The 26,396-nt window shown below is 39.4% G+C and overlaps 1 protein-coding gene across 4 annotated transcripts in view; it reads right to left on the bottom strand.

Annotated features, from left to right (window-relative positions):
- The window catches only part of myo5b (myosin VB), a 274,037-nt gene that overhangs the window by 63,433 nt on the left and 184,208 nt on the right, over positions 1–26,396 (bottom strand). For all 4 annotated transcript variants that reach the window (XM_087990689.1, XM_087990700.1, XM_087990695.1 and 1 more), the window contains exons 17-22: positions 15,245–15,331; positions 12,832–12,943; positions 11,220–11,431; positions 8,214–8,370; positions 4,620–4,859; positions 3,457–3,693 (exon numbers count right to left, since the gene is read on the bottom strand). In XM_087990689.1, the coding sequence (XP_087846815.1) occupies positions 3,457–3,693; positions 4,620–4,859; positions 8,214–8,370; positions 11,220–11,431; positions 12,832–12,943; positions 15,245–15,331 (1,045 nt within the window). The remainder of the gene's footprint in view (positions 1–3,456; positions 3,694–4,619; positions 4,860–8,213; positions 8,371–11,219; positions 11,432–12,831; positions 12,944–15,244; positions 15,332–26,396) is intronic.

The raw sequence follows: 26,396 nt of genomic DNA, 5'->3' as shown, positions 1-26,396 counted from the left end.
GCATCTCTAAATTTCCATTCAATGCCATTCCCAACACACCCCCATAGTTTGGGTGGGTCTATATAGAACTCAGTCTAATGTTTTTTGCCCCTTGTGTGTTTTTAAGCCCTACCCATCCAGATTCAACAACACTTGAGCTAACATTCTTGCTCACTATTATGTTAACTTCCTCTTTAACCAGTAACGCAATTCCACTGCCTTTTCCTTTTTGCCTGTCCTTACTAAATACTGAGTACATCTAGATGTTCAGTTTCCATCCTGGTTATTTTGCAGCCATGTCTCTGCAATTCTAACTATGACATATCTGTTTAGATTAGATTAGATTACTTACAGTGTGGAAACAGACCCTTCGGCCCAACAAGTCCACACCGACCCACCGAAGCGCAACCCACCCATACCCCCTACATTTACCCCTTTAACCTAACACTACAGGCAATTTAGCATGGCCAATTCACCCGCACATCTTTGGATTGTGGGAGGAAACCGGAGCACCCGGAGGAAACCCACGCAGACACGGGGAGAATGTGCAAACTCCACACAGTCAGTCGCCTGAGTCGGGAATTGAACCCGGGTCTCTGGCGCTGTGAGGCAGCAGTGCTAACCACTGTGCCACCGTGCCGCCCACTAGATGTTATCATCTAGTTACGGGATTAATTTATTCAGTCTATTGCAAATGCTCCATGCGCTGAGGGATAAAGCCTTATGGCTTATCTTTTTAACATTACTTATCCTGCAGCCATTATTTTTCACTCCGGCTCTATTTGAGCCTGGCCCTTGATTTCTTTACCGATCAGTTTTCTTATTCTCCTTTCTGTCTCTTGCTCATCCTTGATTCCCCTTTCTCCAATCCTTTCCTACATTTATCTAATGCTTTTCATAAAATGCTGTTTTATGGTATCAAGTCCCCTACAAACGTGAAAGGTCCCAATTGATATTGTAATGGTTATGAGCAAAGTTTGTAAAACTGAATCTAATGAAATTTGCACAGAAAAATGTAAAAAGTGTAAAATGTAAAAGTAGACTGATTGCCATTAAAACTCAGTTGGTTTACCATGTTCTGCCAAAGAAATCCTCTAGCTCTACCCATTCTTATGCGCTTAGTCTACATGTGACTCTACAGTCCGTTTTGCTATAATGTGTGTTTCTTCAATGGGAATCGGCTATAACACTATTGAATAATTTAGACCATTATTCGTAGAATGTGAACTTGTATTGGTTATAATGTGATTCTGGCCCCATTATTTTAAATGGTGCTGTTATTATGCAATTTTCTTATAACGTAGGGTAGCACAGGATCAGAACTCTCGTATTAATTCAGAACCGACTGTAATTTATTCTATGTGATTGAATCATAATACCTTTTGAAGTGGCGCTGTAAGCTAGTCAGCTGTTCAATTGCTACTCAACAGGAACGATCATTACCATTTTCCGAGTGCAACTGATAAATGTGACCATCTGCTCAATTTTACATTTCTCCCCTGCCACAAATTCCCAACACTCAAACCACCAACAAGGAGGGCAAAAAAAACTAGTCATCTGACTCAGTTGACATATTTTACAGATACGTTAAACTCAGCACATACTTGAATTGCCTGGAACTTCTCTTTAGTTCATAGAAATATCGTATTTAACTCTATGATTGATTTCTTTCCCCGAGATAATATGTATGCAAAGAAAAAAACATGCCCTTTTGGTCCTGGTTACATACACATCATTAATTGAGATGCTCTGAATTAATGACTGAGGAAAGGAGCACCATAGCTGTGCACAGATTATACTGAAAACTTGTGGGAAAGTTTACTGCCCCGGACACCTCTCACCTCTGACATCGTTACTCTTCACTCATGTGCAGAGGCTAGAGAAGGGAAATGTTTCTCCTTTAGGCAACATACCAGCATCAACCACTTCCAGGTCAAGAATTGTGCTAATTAGATAGAGCTTTCAGTTTATTCTCTATACTTCCCTCACCATCTGTCAATTTTAACTTTGGTCTTAATTTTAAAAATGCATCCTCATGCAGAAACCAGCAAAAACAAACATTACAAATGCTGACACAGTTCTATGCTTATCACTTTTACGATAATGAAAGAAACGAAGTGCACAGAACTGCAGCCTGTTGTACTGGTCGATTTAGAAGTTACTGAAGTGAAATTAAATGCTAAAGTCTCGAGATTTATTTTCCAGAGGGAAAATTACTTTGTATGTCATTTGACACATTTCACAGCCTACAATAATTTTAGCTTCCAAGTGAGAAATAATTTTTTCTGGTAGAGTAAGAGATATTTTAAATAAGAACATAAAATTAGTTATGGTATTCCAATACAACTTTATAACAGCTAGGGTTTTCATTAGGAATTTCAACTTTGTTGACCCTGAAATATGGAAAGACTGTTAAATGACAAACACGGTGGTGATGATTTTTATACATGAGATATTTTATGCAATGAAAGGAAATTGGAGAAAAAAAGGTTTAGGGGTGACTTGATAGAGGTGATTTAGATGATTAGGGGTTTAGATAGGGTTGACCATGAGAACCTTTTTCCATGTATGGAGTCAGCTATTACGAGGGGGCATAGCTTTAAATTAAGGGGTGGTAGGTATAGGACAGATGTTAGGGGTAGATTCTTTACTCAGCGAGTCGTGAGTTCATGGAATGCCCTGCCAGTAGCAATGGTGGACTCTCCCTCTTTATGGGCATTTAAACGGGCATTGGATAGGCATATGGAGGATAGTGGACTAGTGTAGGTTAGGTGGGCTTGGATTGGCGCAACATCGAGGGCCAAAGGGCCTGTACTGCGCTGTATTTTTCTATGTTCTATCTCAATGTTAGCGTAGTTAACAGCATCCCTTTTCGGAGGGAAATTAGAGTCACACAGTGGAGGCTCATTACAAAAACACGATGATGATGTAGTCATGGCAAAAGGCTAGACTTTTTCTCCCCCTCCAAATAAACCGGAGAAGAGAAGGAAAGTTTCAAGGTGCAATGAAAAGATTAGAGAAAGTAAATTAGCAAAGACCAATTCTAGCAGTTCTAGAATTAATAGAAAGGGAGCATAAATTGAAAAATATATCATTACAGAAATAAACTGAAAAGATTAGAAAAGCTCTAGTAAGTTCTGAAGAGATTACAAAACAGAGTATGTCAAGTGGTTATGGAGGCAAAAGTTAGAAATACATGTTTGAAGGAATTCTCTAAACACTTTTAATGAAAAATTATAAATAGCAATATAGAAAAAAAGCAACAAAGTGAAATGTAGACAGCTCTGGAGGAGAAATGTGGCTAGCTGCATAACCTCTTCCCTGTGTTGTAATTCTGATTATTAATTTAATAAATTCTCCTAATGGATGCACATGCAAAAATCTATGCAAATATTTTTCAAAATGACCAACCTAGAATTGACCAATAAATTAATTTTCAGTTGTCAACTGGTTTAAAATACTTCAAGTTTTGGTTACCTGCTGAAGTTCTGCCTTTTCCCTGGTGTAAGTGTCTTCCAGGATTTTGCGTTCAGTCTGGGATTTCCCAAGCTCCTTGCGGAGTTTCTCAATTTCCTCCTGTAAGCTAGTTTCTCGGTTCTTGTCACCCTGTTGTTCACGCCATCGGTCCAACTCCTTGTTAAGTTTATCGATTTCGGTAGCTTGTGCTGTATTCACTGCCATCAACTGCTCAGTCATTGCCTTGTGTTCCTTGTTCTATGGAAACAATCATCAGGTGGGATCAATCCAATAGATAACGCAATATTCATAGCACTGTATTTCACAAACAAAAGACATTCTGCTTGATTGCTCTAGGTTATTTAATATAGAAGTGGTTCCCAAGTAGGTTTGAAAACATTTCAAAATATTATTACAACACTCGAGTTTTCTATCACTACTTAATCTAGAACAAGGTTTTCGTTTAAGTTCAGACTCAAGGCTACTGTAGTAAATGGCATTCTGCTATGGGCCATTTTCAGGCACTCTCTAATATGGCGCTTTTGGGTCTCTTCAGCTCTTTCTACGACTCTGGTTCACTCACCAGAGTGTTTTATTATTATGGCTCATCAAGGATGAGCGACGAATACTGGATTTGCCAGCAAGGTCCATAAGCAGAGAACTGAAACACTTACAAGGAAAGCTTAAAGTAGATAACAAGTGGCAACCAAGTATAGGCACCATCAGGACAGAGTAATAAATGTTCTACTCTAAATCCTTCCATTTGAGTAGGGCATTGGAAGATGGGAAAAATACTAAGAACTACATTGTGGCCACTTGTTGATTAACGTAACTTGTGCAGAGGTGAAGTCTGAAGTTATCACATACATTGGACACTAACTCTTCAGACCACATAGTCACTAGGTCAAGGTGTACAGAGATTGGTGCCTTAAAGAAAAGCTAAGAAAGGGAGAAAGAAGTGTGAAAAATTTACTTTCATTATTCAAATGAATGATTTGGAGTTTTCATTGACTGCAGAAGACAATCCAATTTTATGTGCAGAATTTGACTTAAAGTTTCTTTAAAGCAATTATGCTAATTCTTATTCACTTGCATATATAACAGCATTCATTTGTCCTAAAATGTGCTGTCTTGCAAAAGTTAAGTTTAAAACAAACTTGAAATTAGATGGAGGTCTTTCTTACCTGAACGTCGACCTTTCTTTGAAGCTGGACCACTTTATTTTCCATCCCACTGGTGAGTTTCTTGTAGTGTTCTACTGACCTGGCTTCAATCTTCAGTGTCTTTAACTCACGGCGTGCCTTCATGCGCCTATAGCAGCACTGGAGGTAGATGACCGCATTGCGTATCCTGGAGAACCTCTTCCGGGCTATCCAACCCCTTACATATTTCTGAATAATACTGGCTTTGTGTTGCCGTAGCAACTGTGGAGATCAGAAAATAACAGTAAAGTCAGAAAACATGCAACAACTTGGTAGACTACACAGTAGAGTGCAGCAAGGTACAGTTCCAACACCATAAAAAGACAGCTTTAGATTCATGCTGACACTTCTCAAAGCTGCAAGGTTTCTATAATTCCCAATAAAAACACAGGGTACAAAAGATGTGACAATATCTTATTAGCTCTTAATCACATCCTACCTACATTTAGGATGATAGCTTTTTCTCATTGATTGCATATCCCTTCTGAAGGCTTCTTACATTTCAAGATGTACCACAGCCCTTCACATTCAATGAACTTTTTCAAATATTACAGGAAAAACATGTCCACATGAAAATAGTTGGATATTCCCAACAGAATTCATAATGAATGAGTATATTTTATTTATTGCTAACAAGCTAGGACTTAAGAGACTCTGCTGCAGAAAAACAAATTTTTTTTTTTAATTTAGAGAATCAAGTGAAACATGCAAAATCAATTTTAAAAGATTGCGAGGGAAACAATGTCATCATTCAGCAGCATGCCAACCTGATGAAGGAGCAATACTCCAAAAGCTTGTACTTCCAAACAAACCTGTTGGACTATAACCTGGTGTTTGTGATCTTTAACTTTGTTCACCCCAGTCCAACACCAGCACCTCCACATCATGGCTACCAATAATTCAACACGGCAGTGAAAATTTAGCTTCACTGGTCAAAATTACAGAATAATATGGCAGTAATGATTTGAGTGATACAATTCAAGGTTACCCAACTTTTGATTCCTGGTTCTTGCTGATCTGTGCTATATCTAATTTAGCCACTCTTAGTTCTATTCAACGAGAGACAGCATATCCACCTAATTGTTGTCCAGTGGCCTTGATAAACACTGGACATATTGGAAACAAAAACAATCGCTGTTTGGGATCACACTTCTGTTAGTGGATTTGGTTCATCACTTTCCAAGGGGCTGACTCATAGCAACTTTACCACTTTCAATGAAAAGGAGTCAAGACCACAAACGGAGAGAAGAGCAATGAGGAAAATGTTTTGGCTTCCAAGAAATAAAGCCAGCTTAAGCAGGCGATCAAAATTATCATAAGTAAAAATAGAAAATAAAATGGAGTCAATCCTGCATAATTGCAAAAAAAACTCTAAAGAGATGGCATCACACAAGCTTAATGTATAGTATTCACTTACAGCAAAAGCAAAGGAGTACCATTAAAATGAAACCATTAGAGATAATGCAGTTCCAACATAAGGTTTAGAACCGTCAATCCAAATGATGGTTAAAAACAATCTCGGTGATATTCCTCATGATCCCATTCTCATGGGATCAATTATGGAATGAGTTTGCGATACCAGAGATCACATGTATTGTTGCAACTTGCTTCCAATTAAAACTTAACCACCCCACTAACATTTTGCACTGCAATAGGATGCATCATTTTGGCATATTCACTAACAATGATTCACCTCCTCTGACTATATGCGCCAAGAAATATTATTCAATACATGCTAGCTGTTACTCAAAAAACCATGAATACAAATCTTCCAAGTGACTTAAAAAATGTTTTAATCAAAAATGGAATTTCAAAAAATAGGCCTGAGGCAGTAAAGCCAAATTGAGTTTTCCATAAAAATAGACAGAACAGTTAAATATAAATGTTACAAGAACACATTTTCTATTATTTATTAAAGAATGTAAAATCTATGTGTCTGATGGTCTTGATTTTTTTTGACAAACATTAGAGATAAAGTTGAAATCCACATTGCATATAATTTGTAAATATTAGCCAGTTTTGAGAAGATTTGTAGCTTAGATTGAGGTTCTGGATGTAAGTTTGCTCGCTGAGCTGGAAGGTTGATTTTTCAGCTTCAAAATGAACCTTCCAGCTCAGCAAGCAAACTTACATCCAGAATTTATTAATATCTCACACTGCTGATACAAACTCACCCTGGACTTTGACAAGGATGCATCCACAAATAGGGCAACAGCCCTAAATACAGCCCTTTTGAACTTCCATATCAACAAAATTCAACCAGGATACTTAAAGCCATTATTATATATTTGAAATGTGTGACATTGTGTCAAAAACAAAATGGTTTATATTTTACTCTTGGAGAATCTGTGATCGAGGAGTGACACTTGGCAAGTGCAGCAAGAAAAGGTCCACTCTTGGCTGATCTGTTTATTCCACATTCCCAGAAAATGGAACTAGTGAGGCATGCGCGCACAGGACTGGAGACCATTGTGGTGATTCAGCATCTACTACCCTCCGCACTACCTATCCTGATTCAAAGCTTTGAGTAGCACCAGCAGCACTAACATGTCCTTTGCACCAATTTCCAAAGTAGTAACATTTTAGCCAGTCATTTGACAATAACCAAATGTTTTCCCACCAAAACTGAGACATATTTACTTCACTGTAATAAAACTTACTAGAGAATTCAAACATTCAGTACAAATGTGAAGTAAATGACCTAAAAGTGAATATCACAATATTGAAAGGATACATATTTCATAAAGCATTTGATTATAATGGAAAAAATGTTAACCAAAATCAATATTTTTAAAGGAATTACTAACTGTAATTGGGAATCATGAGAAAACTTCTGCTATAATACCATGTAATCCTTCAGCAAGTAATTATCATTGTTAATTGGTAATTATTATGTTATTTCTGGCAAAAATATATCTTTTTCTCCACAGACATCATGATCATAAATGACCACTTTCACAGGGCTATGACCTCTGTTCCAAGGATGCTGGAAAATATGAAAACACTACATAATACTTATTTGATTCTTGTTTATTGTGCCTGAACCAACACTGGGGGTTTCAGACATGCTAACGAGGGGATCAACTGTCTGCATGAATTCCTTCCTCCATGAAGCTGGGCTGCCCTGTTCAGGGTTATAGGTGTGAAAGCTGCCCAGCAGCAGCTACCACCAAAAAGCTAAATTTGAATGTTTGCAAAATTCATAGAAGGTCGAACAAGGAGTGTTCTTCCCAGCTCCACAGCATTACTGGTAGTTGCTACAGGCTACAATAAACACACTTCCTCTCCCCATTGTGTGTCAATTCTGGTCAAGAAATTCAGCTTTTGCAACGCTAAGTTGCCTGCAGAGGCTGTGATACTTTACTTAATAAATAAGGCTCAAGGTCCCAAGCTTGGACTGGTCTTATGCCTCCAAGATGGGACCAGGGATCCTGGTGAACATTGATTCTGGGCCCAGTGATAACCTCAGACAAAATCTGCCTCAGTGTGTGAGGTAAGGGGCTCTCATTTTCAAGAATGATGATTAGAAGCTAACTTTACATGTAAACTTAAACCCAGAAACGTGAAAACATTTACCTCATGGTACACCCGCCTGACAAACGTTCCACGAGTGTAAGCCTGAATCGTGACGGCCGCATTGCGAATATGCAGGTACTTTCGTCGCACAACATGCATCCTATACTGCTTCTGAAAAATGACCGCAGCTCTTGTTTTTCGCAGCAAATCCACCCACCTTAGAATAACCAAAATGAACCGAGGGTATTAACAAGAATGAATGAAGGCAGGTTGGCTGATAAAAATGGATGCAAGTGATCCAATACATCTTAAAATGCAACTTTAAAATAAAAAAAACGTCAAAATCTGAAATCAAGAGCACACTGAAATCACGGTCGGCTCAAACATTTCGGTAAGAAAAAAAGCAAGGAGATATTAATGCTAGGATATAGTGGATAATGGAAAAAGAAAGGGATATGGAGGAAAGAGACCACTGGGCCAGATGGTTGGTCCTTGGTGGTGTAGGAGGGGAGCTGGTGCAGGAGGCTGGCATCTGCAATTGTCAGGCTTCATGTGATAAAGTAGGTAGTAATATTTGCTATTTAGGAAGACAAAGCGAGAAACATTCTAGAAGGTTCTAAGAGGCCTGGAATTCTACTTCTAACATAGGGCGTATCTTCAGGACAGCAGTGAGAGAATGTTTTTTTAAAAAGGTAAAATCTGCTTGAACACATATGACACACGCCAAGGGTAGTTGGGACTTGAACCTGGATCTTCTGGCCCTAAAGTAGGGACATTATCACTCACCACAACCCCTTTCAAAGTGATTACGATGCAAGTGGTTTAGTAAAACTGGATTTAGCTGTGATGTTACAACAATCAGACAACATACAAACCATTACTGCCTAGGCTCAAGGACAGCAAATAACCATGTAAAGCAGCGACAGGGGGCCGCTGAGCAGCATAGCGATAGATAAAGAAGAGGTGCTTAAAAGGCAAAACAAAATATCCAAAGAACTGCAAATGCTGGAACTCAGAAAGAAAAGCAGATATTTCTGGAAAAGCTCAGCAAGTCTGGCAGCATCTGTGGAGAGAAAGCAGAGTCAATGTTTTGGGTCCAGTGAGCCTTCTTCAGTACGGCTGAAAAGGCTGGCAGCACACCCAGTACAGATGTAGCCAGGCCTGGATCGGAGGCAACCTAGGCTGACATTTGTCGATCTACAGCCTCTTTTGGTGAGGAGGAGAATACTGCAGGAAAACATGCTTCCATTTATTGAGCTTTTGGAAAGTAATTCTTATGCTTAAGGATAGCAATACCAAGTCCGTCTAAAGCCCACCAAATGAAACAGCCGGCCATTGAGTTTGGCTCAGGATGAGATGTTTGTCCTTGCCTGGGGAAGGTGTTGTTTTCGACAGCTGCCACCCAATAGCCAACAGGTCTACAGTCCCAGGACGGCAAATTCAAGCAGTGGCCATTGCTAGGACTATAGGAGCAGCAGGACCTCTGGGTTCATATACACAATTCCCTGAATGGGCCCATGCAAGTTGAAACAGTTGTGCAGAAAGCTTATAGAATCATTGTGTTTATTAAGAGATATCGAGTGTAAAACCAAGTAAGTGATGCTACATCTCTATAAATCATTGTTCAGACAACATTTGGAATATTGTGCTCAGTTTTGGGCTCTTCATTAAAGGAAGATATTAAAAGCAATGCTGGCCTATCCAGAGATGTCACATCCTGTGAGTGAATTAAAAAAAAACACTGGAGTGTGCACAAAAGAGATTTACCAGAATGCTACCAAAAAAGAGGGATTTTAGATATCAGGAAAGATTAGAGAAATCTGGTTTATTCTCCTTGGAGTAGAGAAGTTGAAGAGGCGACCTTATTGGGGTGTTCAAAATTATGAATAATTTTGAAAGGATAAAGAGGATATTCTATTTCCAGTAATTGGCATGTAAGTAACTAGGGGTCACAATTTGAAGATCATCAGCAAGACAGCTAGGAGTGAAAGGAGGAGAAAATTCTTTATTCAGCTGTTAGGATTTAGAATGCGCTGCCTGGGAGAGTACTGGAGGCAAATTCCATAGGAACTTTCAGGAGAATGCTGGACATACATTTGAAAGTGATGAAGTTAGAGGGCTATGGAGAGAAGGCTAGAGAACGGTTCAAACTGGGTAGCTCTTTTGGAAGCTGGTAGTGTTGCGATGGGTTGAATGGCCTCCTTTTGTACTGTAAAATTCCATGATTATATGATTCTAACCAGACCCCAGAAATGCACCAATTTTGTTTCAGAGGACATCCTCCTTCAGCCAATATAAGCAAAAGAATTTTGGACGCAACTACAACTTAAGCTACAAAATCTTATGCTGATGAATTGCTTTTAAGTCATAGCTGTTCAATGAGGAACCTTTCTCTGATGGGGGGCGTTGGTGAGATTTCCAGAACATAAGAAATCAGAATCAGAGGAACCAAAAGCCAATCGAACCTGCTGTGTCATTCATAAAGATTGTGGCTGAATTAAATCCTGACCTCTTCCCCTAATTTGAAGCAATCTGTCAATCTTTGTCTTGAACAGACTTTGAATATTCACAACCCTCTAAGATAGATAATTTCAAAGATTCATAATTTTGCAAGTGAAGACATTTCTTCTCAGCTCAGCCCCAAATGACCCATAGTACTTAATTTTCTGGCAAAGGCAAGCAGCCCGATCAAGTCCTCTCAATTTTATATCTTTCAATAAGACCTAATCCTTCTAAAACTGAGCCCTGTTCTACCCAACACATCCTATCTGACAGCCCTCACATGTCATTAATCAAGCCTGCATGCCCACCTTAGGCAAGCATGACTATTCTTGTTGATGTTAATTGAAATTTCCTGTGTTGATCCAGAAAATACATAATGCATGAAACACTCAAATAATTGGGAAGTTCCTTCCTCAGACCAATGTTGTTTCTGTATGTTGTGTAAGCAGATTGCAGAGATGTTAAATCTCACCCACTTCATAGTAAGTTTAATAGTAGAATGACAAAGGAGGTGTGTCCCTTCAGTCCCTCATAATGCATGAAAGTTCTGGCAATAAAGCCTACCTGCGAGCTTGGTAGCCCCGAATATGTTTCTGAATAGTGATGGCAGCCTTCCTCATCCGCCTGTACTTAGTTCTCTGTAACCAACCACGAACAGTCTTTTGTATCATCATACATGCAGCTCGGAACTTATCTGCTCGCAGTTTCTCCAGATATGCCACCTGACCAGCACGGAAGAAGATTTTGGATCGGCCAAACTGGAATTTATCAGGATCCTGAAGAAAATAAAAATCACAAAAAAATTGTTTACTGAGTGACTGAATTGTACAATTTGCAGAATCAGACAGCTGTTCATCCATTGAGACAGTGTCAAAGAACTAATTTAAGTGCACATGAATCCCACTTTCCAGCACTTGAATGTTATGACATTCAAGTGTTTATCTATGTATTTTTTAAAGGTTGCAAGGTATTGGGTCTCAACTATTAACACAGACAGATAGAAGAATGTTTTTCCCTCAAATCCCCTCTAAAGCTTCTATCTTTCACCTTAAGATTATGCCCCCTTATTATTGTCACTTCAACTTAAGGGAACAGCTGCTTCCCATCTAGCCTGTTCATACTCCTGATAATCTTATACATCTCAATCATGTCCCTGTTCTGCCTTCTCTCTCTAAAGAAATGACCTGAGTTTATCCTGCCTTTCTTCATAACTAAAATATTCCACCCCAGGCAACATCTTGGTGAATCTCCTCAGCATCCCCTCCAATGCAATCATTCTTCCTGTAGTGTGGAGACCAGAATTGCACAGTACAGCTACAGCCTAACCAAAATCCTGTACAGCTTCAACATAACCTCCATGTTCTTGTAATCTATGCCATGTAATCTTGTAATCTCCTCAATAAAGGCAAGTATTCCATATTGATTCCTGAAGAAGGGCTTATGCCCGAAACTCCTGTCGATTCTCCTGTTCCCTGGATGCTGCCTGACCTGCTGCGCTTTTCCAGCAACACATTTTCAGCAAGTAATCCATATGCCTTCTTAATTACCCTATTAAACTATCCTGCCACCTTGAGGGATCTGTGGACACGCACGCCAAGATCCCTCCACTCCTCTGAGCCTCCTATTGCCCTGCCAATCATTTAGTACTCCTTTATCAGGTTACTTCTCCCAAAGTGCATCAATATTTACTATCAGTACAAGAGCAGCACACACATTTATTGGAACATGTCTGTGATGTTTTTGCAAGCCTTACCACCATGGCAAAATTGGCAAGACTTTTTTTTTGACAGAGACGATCTCCACTAATAAGGAGGTAACTCTGGACTGGCACCAAAGGCTTTTTTTAAATCTTAAGAGTGTGGGTGTCACTGGTTAACTCAGTATTTATTGCCCATCCCTAATTGCCCAGAGGGCAGTTGAGAGTCAACCACATTGCTGTGGCTCTGGAGTCACATGCAGGCCAGACCAGGTAAGGATGGCAAAATTTCCTTCCCTAAAAAGGACATTAATGAACCAGATGGGTTTTTAAAAACCATTTAACTAGCTCTTAACTCCTTTTTTATTGAATTCAAATTTCACAATATTGAACACACTACTCTGGACATGAACATATGCTATTAGCTTGGGCCTCCAGTTTAACATCACAGCTATGCCACGGCCTCCACAAAATCCTTACCTTGATAACAATTTCAAGAAGTCTCTTACAAGTCTCTTTCTTATCATTTAATATTATGTTCTTCTTGGTCATTAGGACTCTGTATCGGTTGAAGAACTCATGGTACGTCCACCTGTCAAAAAAATACGTTTGGTATTGTGACAATTCAGCTGCCTAATTTTTAAGTGGCTCTTAAGGTGACTTCCAGCAAATTACAGAGGAACTACATTAGATGCAGACAGTCAGAAGAACACCAAGTAGATATTTTTAGGAAAAAAATCAATTTTATTTTATATGAGCCATATTTATAGACAGTGATATTGATCCAAGCAAATTATGGATTACAGGGATACATTCAATTAACGGTGTAAAGAGAAAAACTAAATTAGAATAAAAAAGACAAGTCAGTTGAGACCTTTTCACTCAAGAGTAATAGAATTTATGAGTCAAGTTTCAACAAAGCAGTCAATATAAACAGATTTAAAACATTATATTGTTTAATTTTTAATGGAGAATTCTGTGGATTCAATTCTGGAAATAAATAATTACAAGGAAGGTAGAGGTCGCAGTGGTCTCAGAGTCAGAAGCTTCACATTCAAGTTCTACTCCAGGACATGATAGCCATAATGTAGCCAAATGCATTGTAAAATCCTCCTGTCTATGGCAGGAGTGTGAGAGAGACCCCATGCCAACAATGCATGATATATCCCTTGTCCTCCCAGTGACAGATTGGTGGCCTGATCCAGGCAAATCTAGCAATGGAAACAGCCATAATCATGGCTTTGTATGCCTTATCTCTCACTAGGCATGAAAAGCAGAAAGTGAGAAGGAAAGAACAAATTTATATAACATCACTGGCTTTTTTAAGTTGGCATTCAACTTAGTTTCTGAGTTCAATCCGTTTTATAGGCATGTAGCATTCCTGCTGCAGACATTGTATCTACTCTAGCTTGTACTTTTTCAGGAAACGCATTCGTGGTTAGCTTTACTAACATCTTGGCAAGGTTCACTTCCGTTGAATTCATAGTTACTCTGGAACATGTTAAATTAAAAATGAAGTCCAACTCCTGGGTAACTACTAAGCTGACCCCTCCAACGTACCACTCCTCAACCTCTGGCAATCCCTCCCCTATCTCACCTCACCAGTCTTACTGAACATTCCCCCATGCCCCCTCCAAATTCCAAACACCAGCCCGAACAACTGCGACCAGCCATAACATTCTCAGACCATGACCTACCCTCAGCACGAGATCACATTCTTAACCCCACAATGTAATCTCAGTTACCTTTTCACAGCAGCTGTCAAAATATCTGGCTGTGCTGCCAGACACGGAAATGTCAGAACACATACACACTGGTTGCTGCAAAAAGGTCAAAAAGATTTGACGTTCCCAACTATCCTGCACAATGAGAGTTGTGTTAATTTCAGATATGAAAATGTGTTGCTGGAAAAGCACAGCAGGTCAGGCAGCATCCAGGGAACAGGAGAATCGACGTTTCGGGCATAAGCCCTTCTTCAGGAATGCCCGAAACGTCGATTCTCCTGTTCCCTGGATGCTGCCTGACCTGCTGCGCTTTTCCAGCAACACATTTTCAGCTCTGATCTCCAGCATCTGCAGACCTCACTTTCTCCTTAATTTCCGATATGGTCTGCATACCTGAAGGAGCCAGGAATGGAACTCCAAGATCGAAAATTGTCACTGAGGACAAACAACAAAATATTGGAGCAAAATTTAGTTAGAAGGATCTGTTTAGTTACAATGATAGACTAAAGAAGCTGGGACTGTTCTCCTTAGAGAGAAGGCTGAAAGGAGATTTGATAGATGTTTTCAAAACCATAAGCAGCTGGACAGAGTAAATAGTGAGAAGCATTCTCACTCAAAAAATAAAATTATCAAGGTGGCGCAGAGTTAAAGTGATGTGGAAAAGAAGCAAAGATGATGTAAGAAAAGTCTTTACTATTCAGCATGTAATTAAGGGTATTGAATGCACTGCCTGGAAATGTGATACAAATAGCTTCAACTGAGGCATTCAAGAGGGCATGAACCATTAGACCACAAGACACAGGGGAAGATTTAGGCCATTCAGCCCACTGAGTCTGCGCTGCCATTCAGTTAAACCTATCCATCTCTGTCTTCAATTAGAAGATTATCTGAATAGAAATAATGTGCAAGGATATGGGAGAAAATGCGAGATTGGCACTTGGCATTGATGCCCCTTTGAAGAGCTGGTGCAGACAGAATGGAACCAAACTGTCACCTTCTATAGGTGATTCTGATCATGACTCCTTGGAATGTTCAGGCCATAGTAACTTGTTTGTGAAATACTTCTGTTTATATCCAACATGTGTACTCTATAGCAATGATAAACCTTCAATTCAATGCCAAGAGGGTTTTGGATGAACCCTGTAAAAGCGTATGAATCATACACCTACCTTGATGGGTAACCTGCAGCACTGATACGAATAGTCTCCAAAACCCCACAGGCCCGGAGCTGCTGTACAGCACGCTTGGCGTCAAACCTGGAACAGAGAAAAATGAGTATTTAGAACAGATCCAATTCAAATTTTGTTATCCAATCTTTTAAATCTATTTTTTTTTTTCAACACAATGTAGGACAGTACCAATCTGGAGCTAATTTATCAACCAGTTTGCCTTACAGATTCGTGCACAGTGGGAACTGAGACAAGACCAAACCTGTCCACCTCATTCCAGTACTGAATCAGATTTGCCATTGTAAATAGATTAGAGGTCGAGAAGGTGATGTAGTGGTAATGTCTTTGGACATGTAATCAAAAGGACCAGACCAAAGCTCTGGAATTGTGGGTTCATATCCCAACACAGCAGCTGGTGGAATTTAGATTAAATAAGAGAAATCAGAAAATGGAAGCTAGCCTAGGTCATAAGGTGTAAAAGAAGAGGTGTCAAATATTGATCAAAGAGTCAATAACAGCAGGAAGGAGAGATGACATCTTAGAAGGCTCTTCAAATGTGTCAATTAAGATTCAACAAAAAAGCAACCACACTTCTGGGAGTGTACGATAGGCCCCCCTAACAGTTTGAGAGAAATAGAGCAGATGTGTAAGCAGATGTCAGAAAATGTGGCCGTGGCAGGTGGTGGTGTCAGACAATATGGTCATGGCAGTAGGAGATTTCAGGTTCTCAAACATTAACTAGGGTCTTATAATATTAAAGGTTTAGAATCACAGAACTCCTACAATACAGAAAGAGGCAATTCTGCCTTTCTACACCCCGAAGGGCATCCTCCATCCCAGTATCCCTGCATTTAGAGGGAGCAAAATTGTTAAAATGTATCCAAGAGAACACTTGAAGCCAGAACATAGAAAGACCTACAAAAGAGGGGCTGTCTTGGACTTAATATTATGCATCAGAGCCAGGCAAGTTGTTAAAGTATCAGTGGGGGAAAATTTTGCACATAGATTCAAGATTGTTTTGTAAAAGAATGAGGATAGGCCTAAAATCACATTTCTAAACTGGCCAGGGTGGGGGAAGTGTTGTTGGTGCACCAGGGCCAGTGGTAGTGGGAGGGACATCAGGGGCCAGGGCAGCAGCGTTCCAGAGCAATGGTGTCAGAATCTGAGGCAAACTGGCAGTGTTCAGGCTGACTGACAAGTTGGGTGTGGAGTCAGCTGGATGCTCAGGCTACAGAAATGGGTTTGGGGCAGGGGTTGTTGTGGGTGACAAAATCACATTGGGCCAGAGGGTGATGTTGTGGTCATCAGGAGTTGGGGGAGATATAGATGTTGGGATATGGAATGCTAAGTTGGGGTGGGGATGTTGAGCTTAATAGTAACTCATGAGTTGGATGGATTTATTGTCTAACTTTTCCCAGTTAACTATTATCTTAACTGAGGCAGTTAACTATTATCTTAACTATCTCAATTCACCAGCTTTAATGGATACTTTCGGAGAGCTCCGGATGGGACAGAATTACCAATCATAATCTTCAATCTTCAAAGCATTTCCTACCAGTGTTTATAACCCAGAAACAGGCCTGTTGAACCAACAGATCCAGTATTCATGCTGAAGATTTGTATTTCAGAACTCTACTCTTGATCATCAGTGCTCACAGTTTGGGTTCCACCATGACCACTGAGCTCCTGATCTCATTACAACCTTGGCCGAAACATGGACAGATGAGCTGAATTCCAGAGAGATGAGAGTGACAGTACTTGACATCAATGCTTTTAGTCTACAGTTTTAGTCCTTTCTCCTTTATATCCCTGTTTGGCATTCCCTGAAATACATCAATGCTATCCACCTTTGAAATAGTTGGTTTCAAATTCTAAGATCTCCGGGTAAAGAAATTTCTCCTAAAATTTCCAATAGATTTATTGATGTCCATCATGTTACTTTCAGGTGTTGCAGATTGTGATAGGGACCTTGAACTGTAAGTGAATGGCAACATGTGCCACTATTCATGCACTCATTAAGATGAGATACTAACTTTAGTGGGGAATGGATATGATTAGGTGCAAAACGTCCACCTTTCTGAGATGAACAGAGAGCCCACACTAAAAAATGAATGATCTGGTAGCTATTACAGAGACAAAGCTCCAGGCTGACATACATTAAGACTGGACTATTTAAAAAAAGGTTAGGAAAAAAGTGTAGCATTGGCTCTGTTAGGTCATTGCCCTCATGAACTAAGGATGTAGACAAGATTTAGATAGAGACAAGAAATGATAAAGTTAAGAAGTCACTTGTTGGTTGGTGGAATGTGGATTTGAGGTTACAATCAGATTGGCCACAATTTTATTAAATACCAGTGGAGGCTTGAGGAGCTGAATGGACTACTCCTTGTTTGTATGTTCCTCCAGAATTGTACAGGAGGGGGCAATATTGTCATAGCAGTGTTTCACCTTTGGCTCAGAAGCAACTTCCTTTGCTGTTGATGTGGGAATGATGAATGTTACAAATTGCAAACCATCAAGAAAGTAAGAGATCATGATATTCAAAAGAAATTTATCCATATGTACTTTGTTCCTTGAATTTCAGATCCGTGCTGCAAGGAACATTTATTCAGGGAATGATTAAAATAACAAGTGACTTTCAGCACAAGAGCTAGGATATCATCTATTTTTTCTTTAAAAAATTGAGCTTTGATGGATTTTCATTGTATTATAATGTTCACAGAACCTAATGCTAATTTCTCAACCTTAAGATGTTCTCTACTCTTCTGCTTCATTGCACCAAATCATATGAAAACTAAATACCTGCAGGAACCATCAGCAATCCTCTAAAAATTGCAAATGGGGGGATTGTTGGTTTCCCTAACTGTTGAACTTTGGATATTATTGCTTAAAAGTAGAATTTTTACATTCCTGATATTTCAGAAATAATGGCACTGAGACACATGGGACCTTTTAAATCACTTTTTCTTCAACCAACATCAGTTTACCTGGATGTTGACCAATCATTACTGTCCTTAAATTGAGCCACTACCATTGTAGAAAGCAGTTAAGAGTTGATCTTCAAGTTGGGTCTGAAATGATATTTATAGACCAAACTGGGTGAAACTTGCATATTTATTTCCCTAAAGAACATTAGTGAACCAGATGAGATTATACTGCAATCAACGACTAACTTATTAATTGAATTTAAATTTCTCCAGCTGCCACATTGGATTTTGAATCCACATTACTAGAAAATTAGTCCAGAACTCTGTATTACTAGACCGGAGACTTGTCACTGTGGCACTGCCTTCCCATACCAAATATGATGATGCCAAGATCAATATCTGGGCTAAAATATCATTGCACAGTAGTGTAGGACAAGCAATTTAAAAACTACAAATGGCTTCAGCTTCCTTACATTCATAAAAAAGTTGCACTATAAGCAATTAGCGTTGTCAATATTCTTAAGGCTGGTGTTATGGCATCAGATGGTGCGAAGGCAACAACTGGCTATTGCTATATGGCTTTCACGCAGCATTGGCCATATGACTTCAGTGCAGGCCAAAGTCCCTTCAAGCCTGGCCTGCTATTCAATAAGATCATGGCAGAACTGGTTGTGGATTTCAGGTCCAATTTCCTGTCAGCTCCCCATAACCTTCAACTCCCCTGTTTAACAAAAAATCTGTCCAACTCTGCCTTGAGTAAATTCCCAGTCTCCACTGCTTTTCGCAGGAAAGAATGTCAGACTAAACCTCAGTGATAACATTTCTCCTCATCTCAGTCTAAGAAGGGAGATGTTTTGTTCTTAAACTGTGTTAACCGGTTATATTTTCTGCACCAAGTTTGAATACCTTCCAATATCTACTCTATCAAGTCCCCTCAGGATCTCATATGTTCCAATCAAGATCACCTTTAATTCTTCTAAGCGCAAAAGGGACTAACCTTTCTTCGTAAGTTTCCCTCATTCTCTGAACTGCTTCTAAAACAATTATATCATTTTTCAAGTAAGGATAGCCAAATGTACACGAGATTCAAGGCCCTGTACTGCTGCAGTAAAACAATTTTACAAATCTGCAATTTCATCTCCATTTCATAAAAAATTCATTCATTGGGCATGGGTGTCACCGGCTGGCCAATATTTATCGCCTGTCCCTAGTTGCCCTTGTAAATAGTGCATAGTCTTTAGGCATCAGAAAGGAAGGGTTACTCACTGCAGGATTCCTAGCCTCTAACCTGCTCTTGTAGCCACTGAATTTTATACAGCTAGTTCAGTTCAATTTCTAGTCAGTGTTAACTCCCCAGGATGCTGACAGTGGGGGATTCAGTGATGGTAAAACCATTGAATGTGAAGGGACAATGGCTAGATTCTCACTTGTTGGAGGTTATTTCCTGGCACTTATGTGATGTCACTGTTACTTGCTCCTGGTCAGCTCAAACTTGGCAATTCTCCAATTCTGCATTTGTTTATGGACTACTTCAGTATCTGAGGAATCATGAGTGGTGCTGAACACTGTGTGATCGTCAGCAAACATACATACTTCAGATATTATAATGGAGGGAAGGTCACTGAAGAAGCGGCTGAAGATGGTTGGGACCTAGGACATTACAATGAGGAACTCCTGCAGAGATGTCCCACAACTGTGAAAACTAACTCCAACAAGCATAGGAGAAAGTGAGGACTGCAGATGCTGGAGATTAGAGTCGAAAAGTGTGGTGCTGGAAAAGCACAGCTGGTCAAGCAACATCCGAGGAATTGGATGATTATTTAAATGGAAACTACGTGCAGAATTGCATTGAAAGGCAGGAGAATGGTCCTGAAACATATTGCCCATTTGGAAAATGACACAATGGGTCAAATGGCTTCCTTTGTACCACAACATGTCTGTGACTGTGTGCATACAAGTTTTCTGTCAAGATCCAGGCTGAAGCAAAACATGGGGCTGTATTTTACCAGGCTGGTGGGGTCATAATATGATGGTGATGTTAACAGCATATTGGGACTTCCACTCCCTTGACACCAGACACCTGGCTGCTCTTGTAGACCAAACAACACTCGACTTCACAAGTGGCCACTTCCACGATTTCAAGTTTAAAATTTAAAATGAAAAAGGACTGTCCATTCTCAAGTGCCTACCTATGCCAAAAGTCGAATGGCTTGATGAGTATCACATTTAAAATCTAAAGTGACTCAAGTTATTTATTCAATTATGGCAGGCAGACTGGCCATTACGGCACCCGTCCACCCTATTATGGGGTTAGTATGGGAATAGGTGTGAAGGTGGTGAGCTAGCCAATCGATATTTTTAATGTCTCCTCTGGTTTAGAAAGGTCTGGTGGGACATGTAAAACCCAGCCCACTAAAACAGAATCAAAACTTTCCAGCCTTTGAATGAGACTGGTTGTGGTCGTCATCATAAAACTGCTCAAATGAGAAGCTGACACTTGCATAAACTACTTGATCCAAATTTCAACTTGTAATCACTGTAAATTAGTGAACAAAGTTTTCGTTGGAGACTCTTGAACATCTTGGGAAACCAACAAGTATAAAGGATAATGGTGGAGTATGAACAGGCATGACACAAAATGTAGTAAATAATGTAATTGAGTTTTGAACATGTTGGAAAAGGACAGTAAGGAAAGTAGTTGAGTGCATTTAGAGAGAGATGTGTTTAAAAGAACTGGGCTAAATGGAATATATCACATCATGTTAGTATTTTTCATTTCAGTTTACCAACGTATTAAGAGATAAGATGAAATTCAATACATTGTGAATCATTTACACTCTGCTGTTTTCTGGAATCATTTTTATTGGAGGGGCTGCTGGCACCATTGTCAGAGAAGGGTATACCTTGCAGATTATTTCTTGTCTCTTAATATTTTCAAATTAATTATGCACCTTGATCCAAGTTGTGCGCTTTACAGAGATCCTGGATGCTGATAGATCATCAATAAAAATATATTTTATGAAGATATAACACCTTACAGTGTGCGCTTCCAGATAAAATAAATTGGATGCGTAATGCTATCACTAACTGTTGAAAGTGGACTGATCTGGCAGGACAGAGAAGAATCACTACCACAAGCTCAATTGCAGATAAGCAGCAGGTCGCAACTTCACCTTTTGTTGTGACTGATTTCTGCAAATTTTCTGCAATTCAATCATTGGAATGTTTCATATCCACTCTCACTCAAGCAGTCACTTCTCAGCATGAAATAAATGTTTTGAATTGGAAATGATTTTGGGCTTTGACTGTAATGATTGCTGAAATATCTGCTCGGGTTGTGTTACTTGAGCAATTAAACTTGAATTTAGGTTAATCAGCTGCACCTGGGAAGTATACCAATGTACTAATTCAGGCCAAATGTTGGTGTGCAAGCAAATGTCAATAAACTAACATGGAATCCAGCCAGTTTTTTTCCTATTCTATGATTTTGCTAATATTTCTGTCCTCTGCTGATGCAATGTACTGCAAGCTAGAAGAAGGAACCTTTTTCCCACCTTTATAGAATCACAGAATTCCAACATTACGGAAAGAGGTCATTCAGCCCATCAAGTATATACCGACCCTCCAAAGAGCATCGCATCCAAACCAACCCCCACCCTATCTATCCTATATTCCCGTATGTACAATGGCTAATTCACCTAGCCTGCAGATCCCTCAACACTACAGACAATTTAGCATGGCCAATCCAGCTAATCTGCACACAGACACGGGGCGAATATACAAACTCCATACAGAGAGTTGTCCAACATTGAAATCACAGAGTTCCCTGGTGCTGTGAAGCAGCAATTCTAAGCCCTGAGCCACTGTGCCACCTCTCAACATTGATTTCAACAACTTCAGAGCAAATATACCACCCTTCATTTTGATGACACCCACTTCCCCTACTGTTCACACCTGTCATCAACATCTATTTTGTATCTCTTTCAGGAACATTAACGCAAATTGTACTTGTGTACAATATTATTTGTCAGAAACTCCTCTGACTCCTACTTTGGTGGAGTTGTTAATCACTTCAAGTATAATACCAGTGAGAGAATCATTGTAGAGAACATTTGTTTTACTCACTAACAGGATGGGAGTATCATGTACTGCCCATTCTCAAAATGTCCTCACGAGACAGTGGTAAGCCACCTTCCTCGATTCCTGCAGTCTGTTAGAAGGATAAGCTTAGTGCTGTTAGTGAGTGTGTTCCAGGATTTTTAGCTAGAAAAGATAATAGAATCAGTAGCATAGATCCAAGTTAGGTCAGTGTGCACAGAGGAGAACTTGTAAATGGCGGTTTACTCATGTTTCTACTGCCCTTGCCCTTCTAAAATGAAGAATTTGTGCATTTGGGAGATGCTGTTGAAGAAGCCTTGGTATGTTGCTCGGATGCATCTTTTAGATGGTATACACAGCAGCCATGATCTATGGAAAAGCAATAAGGCAAGCTGTATATGTCTATTAATGTGCATAGAAAAGTCAAACTCACAGAAAGAATAACTCAAGAAATTTGAAGAGGGAAGTCTCGCTTTGAGAACCTCAACTGCATCCATTTACTCAATATAATGCAGCAAAAAGTACAGTCAAGAGTCCCAACCAAGATCAAATCAAATAGAACCAATTACATTTTTATTGCTCATAATCGCACTGACAGTTATAGATTGGCTATCTGCTTCAAGTAAAATAAAACTTGTACAAGTCTGCAGTGCAGAAGAAATATTGACTCTTTCATTTCACTGCTGCATCTGGCCACCACACAATAGGATGGATGTGGAGACCTTGGAGAAGATGTTAAAATACAAAGAGGTTTATTAGGACGTTGCCTTGACTGGAGCATATTAGCTATAAGGAGGTTGGGGAAATGTAGACTTTTTTTTCATTGGAGCATCAGAGGCTGAGGGTATCACCTGATAGAAATATATAAAATTATGAAAGGCATGGATAAGATGGATCAACAGAGTTGTTTTCTCAATGCAGACATGTCAAATATTAGGGAGCATAGGTTTAAAGGGAGAGGGTGGAAGGTTTAAATGAAATGTGCAAGGTATGTGTTTTTTAAAACTGAGGGTGGTAGATGCCTGGAACATGGTACCATGGGAGATAGTAGGAGATATGATAAAGTTTGGAGGCATTTAGACTGACACGTGAACAGACAGGAAAGAGAAATACAGACAGATGGGATTAGTTTATAACGCCATCATATTCATCCGAAGGGCCTGTTGTTGTGCTGCACTGTTCTACATTCTTAAAATGATATCAACTTCCAAAAGTTAAACAATAAGAAAGGTAAATTGCATAGATCACTGCTCCTGAAGCTTTGTATTATTATTAATAATTTATGGGACTTTTTAATATAAAAATAATTGCTATAGTATTTCATTTGAAGCAGTGTTTCATTGATTTTCCAGGTGATGAGATTTTGTTGGCAATCATATCTCTGCATGCACTAGGGATCGTTCAGGATTATGTTTAATCCCTCCTTGGTTCTTTAAAGGAGATAGTTAAGAGTATTCTCTGAAAATTCCAGGAAAAAGTATGGAAAATTGCAACAAACTAGACTTTGCCTTACGATTCAAATTCAAAATTTTAGATGTTAAATGCTATATTTTTCACATTAACTTTATACCAGCATGGAGCAACATTTGGATATATATGAAGCAATGCTCTATTATCCCCTTAGAATTTCCTTAGTAGGTCCCTTAGCTACACTGCCTTTAAGTTCGCCAAAAATATCACTCTTCATAAGCCTTTTGCTTATCATCCTCCATGTTGTTTAACTTCTGTCAAGTACCTCAGGACATGTTTCTTTGCTATACAAATGCACATTATTATTGCAGTCAACGCTGGACTCTCCAAGTTATAGCATGGAGTGAATCAATGTAGGTTTTATTGTAACATTATTTCAGAATGAGTTACTTTGCCATCGCAAAGTTTCAGAACATAAAAGGCAGAAATAAAGATTGCAGAAGTCAATCATTCAAGTTGATTGGTGCAATCAAAGTAGGAATTCACAGTGTAACAAGTACTGTCTAAAAGTGCTTCGTAACCAATGAATTTCTTGAAGTGTTTTAATAGCTTTTGACAGGAAACTACTGTAGCCAATTTGCATTCAGCATGGCCCCACAAAGAACAAAAGTAACTACACTATTACTAATCAGCTTGTTGCAGCACAGTTGATCATAGCCTCTATACAGTATAGCGAAATTTGGATTCTGTTCCTTCAGCTAGTAAATGCTACACATGACATATTGCAATATGTCTTCTCAATTACAAGTGCAGATACTAACTGTTCCCTTCAATTACAGTGGATAGGTCAGTAGGGTCCAACAATTAGAAATGCACATTGTTCAAGATTTTCTCAGTTACATGAGCATGCATTTAAACAGCCTCATCAATCATAATTACATGCATTAATGGACTCATTAATCACAACAGCATGTGACAGAGCTTGTCTATTATAATGTACAAAAGATAAACTCATCATTTAACAAGATCTTACACATGCTAATATCAATTAGAACTGCGCAGTAATGCAATGAGTCTCATTTTTTCCAATCAGTAGATCACACTTTAAAAAAAAAAGTTCTATTGGACAAAAAAATGTTAGGTTTGGTGTTCATGTATTGTCCTATTGTTGAGTAGGGATCAGTATTCTCTTAAAAATATCCACCCTCATAAGGAAAATAACAAAAACAACACTAATGCAACTGTCTATATGCCTACCTAATGATGCTGCCTCAGAGCTGAAGAATTCTATATCCAGAGTAAAATCTGCAATAACAATGTTAACTGTAGCATTTTGTGTAAATTAGATGCCAATTTTGAAAAATATTTTAACACACACTTTTGGCACTTTTTTCTGTACAGTAGTTTTCCTGCTCCTCGGATGCTGCCTGACCTGCTGTGCTTTTCCAGCACCACTCTAATCTAGAATCTGGTTTCCAGCATCTGCAGCCCTTGTTTTTACCTTTCTATACAGTAAGCCAGCAGCCTGAAGGCTCATTTAGGCTCTTTTAAGTACATTCATGCAGGCAAGTGCCATGGGTTACAGGCATTGAAGGTACACATTAACTCTAGACAGGCCACGGGGGTTTGAAGAATTGGTGAGGTCATGGAGGCATGCCCTGCTTCTGGAGGGTGGAAAGAGGAGGCCAGCAACACAGTCAAGCAGGCCTTGGCTAGAAATCATGCTGCCAGGGTCTGGTCAAAAGAATCTGCTGCAATGTCCTTTTGGAATCTGGTAACATGAATGCCTGGCCATACTCAGATGACAGGACTGAATTAATCAGATCCTTAGAGTGAACAGAGAAATAAGAACATATAAAATAGGAAGAGCAGACCTTTTGACACCCCAATCCTACTCTGCCGCTCATTAAGCTCATAATTGATCTGATCATGACCATAATTCACTTTCCCACTTGCACCCAATAAACCTCGATAATCAAAAATCTATCTAACTTAGCCATGAAAATATTTCAAATGACACAGCCTCCATTGATCTCAGAGGTATGAAATTCCAAAGATAAATGGCTGTCAGAAAAGACATCCTTCTTCATTAATAAGGAGCCTCCTATATCAGGGAGAGGTGGGTGGCAGCAATGGCTTGGTGGTATTATTGCTGGACTGTTAATGTCATGCTCTGGGGACCCGGGTTCAAATCCTGTCACGGCAGATGGTGGAATTTGAATTCAATAAATATAAACTAATTTTGGAATTAAGAGTCTGGTGATCACCATGAAGCCATTGTCAATTATTAGAAAAAAAAACCTCTGGTTCACTAATGTCCTTTAGGGAAGGAAACTGCCATCCTTACCTCGACTGGCCTGCGTGAGTCCAGACCCACAGCAATGTGGGGGATTCTTAACTGCCTTCTGGGATGGGCAGGAAATGTTGGCTTAGCCAGAAATACAGTCATCCCTTGAATGAATTTTTAAAAAATTATTTTTCCCTCTATACCTGTATCCCCCATGAGGGAAAGCATCCCCTCAGCCTCTCTACTCTGTCAAACCTCTTCAGAATTTTGACCTTGTATGTTTCAACAAGCATTTGCCGTATTTATCATTCCTTTAAACTCAAACACACACAAGTGCAACCTGCTCAACCTCTTCATTCCTTGAGTAAGATGACTATAATGGAAGCAGTTGTGTGTCTAGGTCCCCTTCTCAATCATCAAAAGCATTCAC

The sequence above is a fragment of the Chiloscyllium plagiosum genome, unplaced genomic scaffold (assembly GCF_037043375.1).
Source record: "Chiloscyllium plagiosum isolate Xiang-an unplaced genomic scaffold, Cpla_swu_hap1 HiC_scaffold_1, whole genome shotgun sequence".
In the NCBI taxonomy this organism is placed as follows: domain Eukaryota; kingdom Metazoa; phylum Chordata; class Chondrichthyes; order Orectolobiformes; family Hemiscylliidae; genus Chiloscyllium; species Chiloscyllium plagiosum.
The sequence above is the reverse complement of the archived record's forward strand: the minus strand, read 5'-3'. Positions and strand labels throughout refer to the sequence as shown.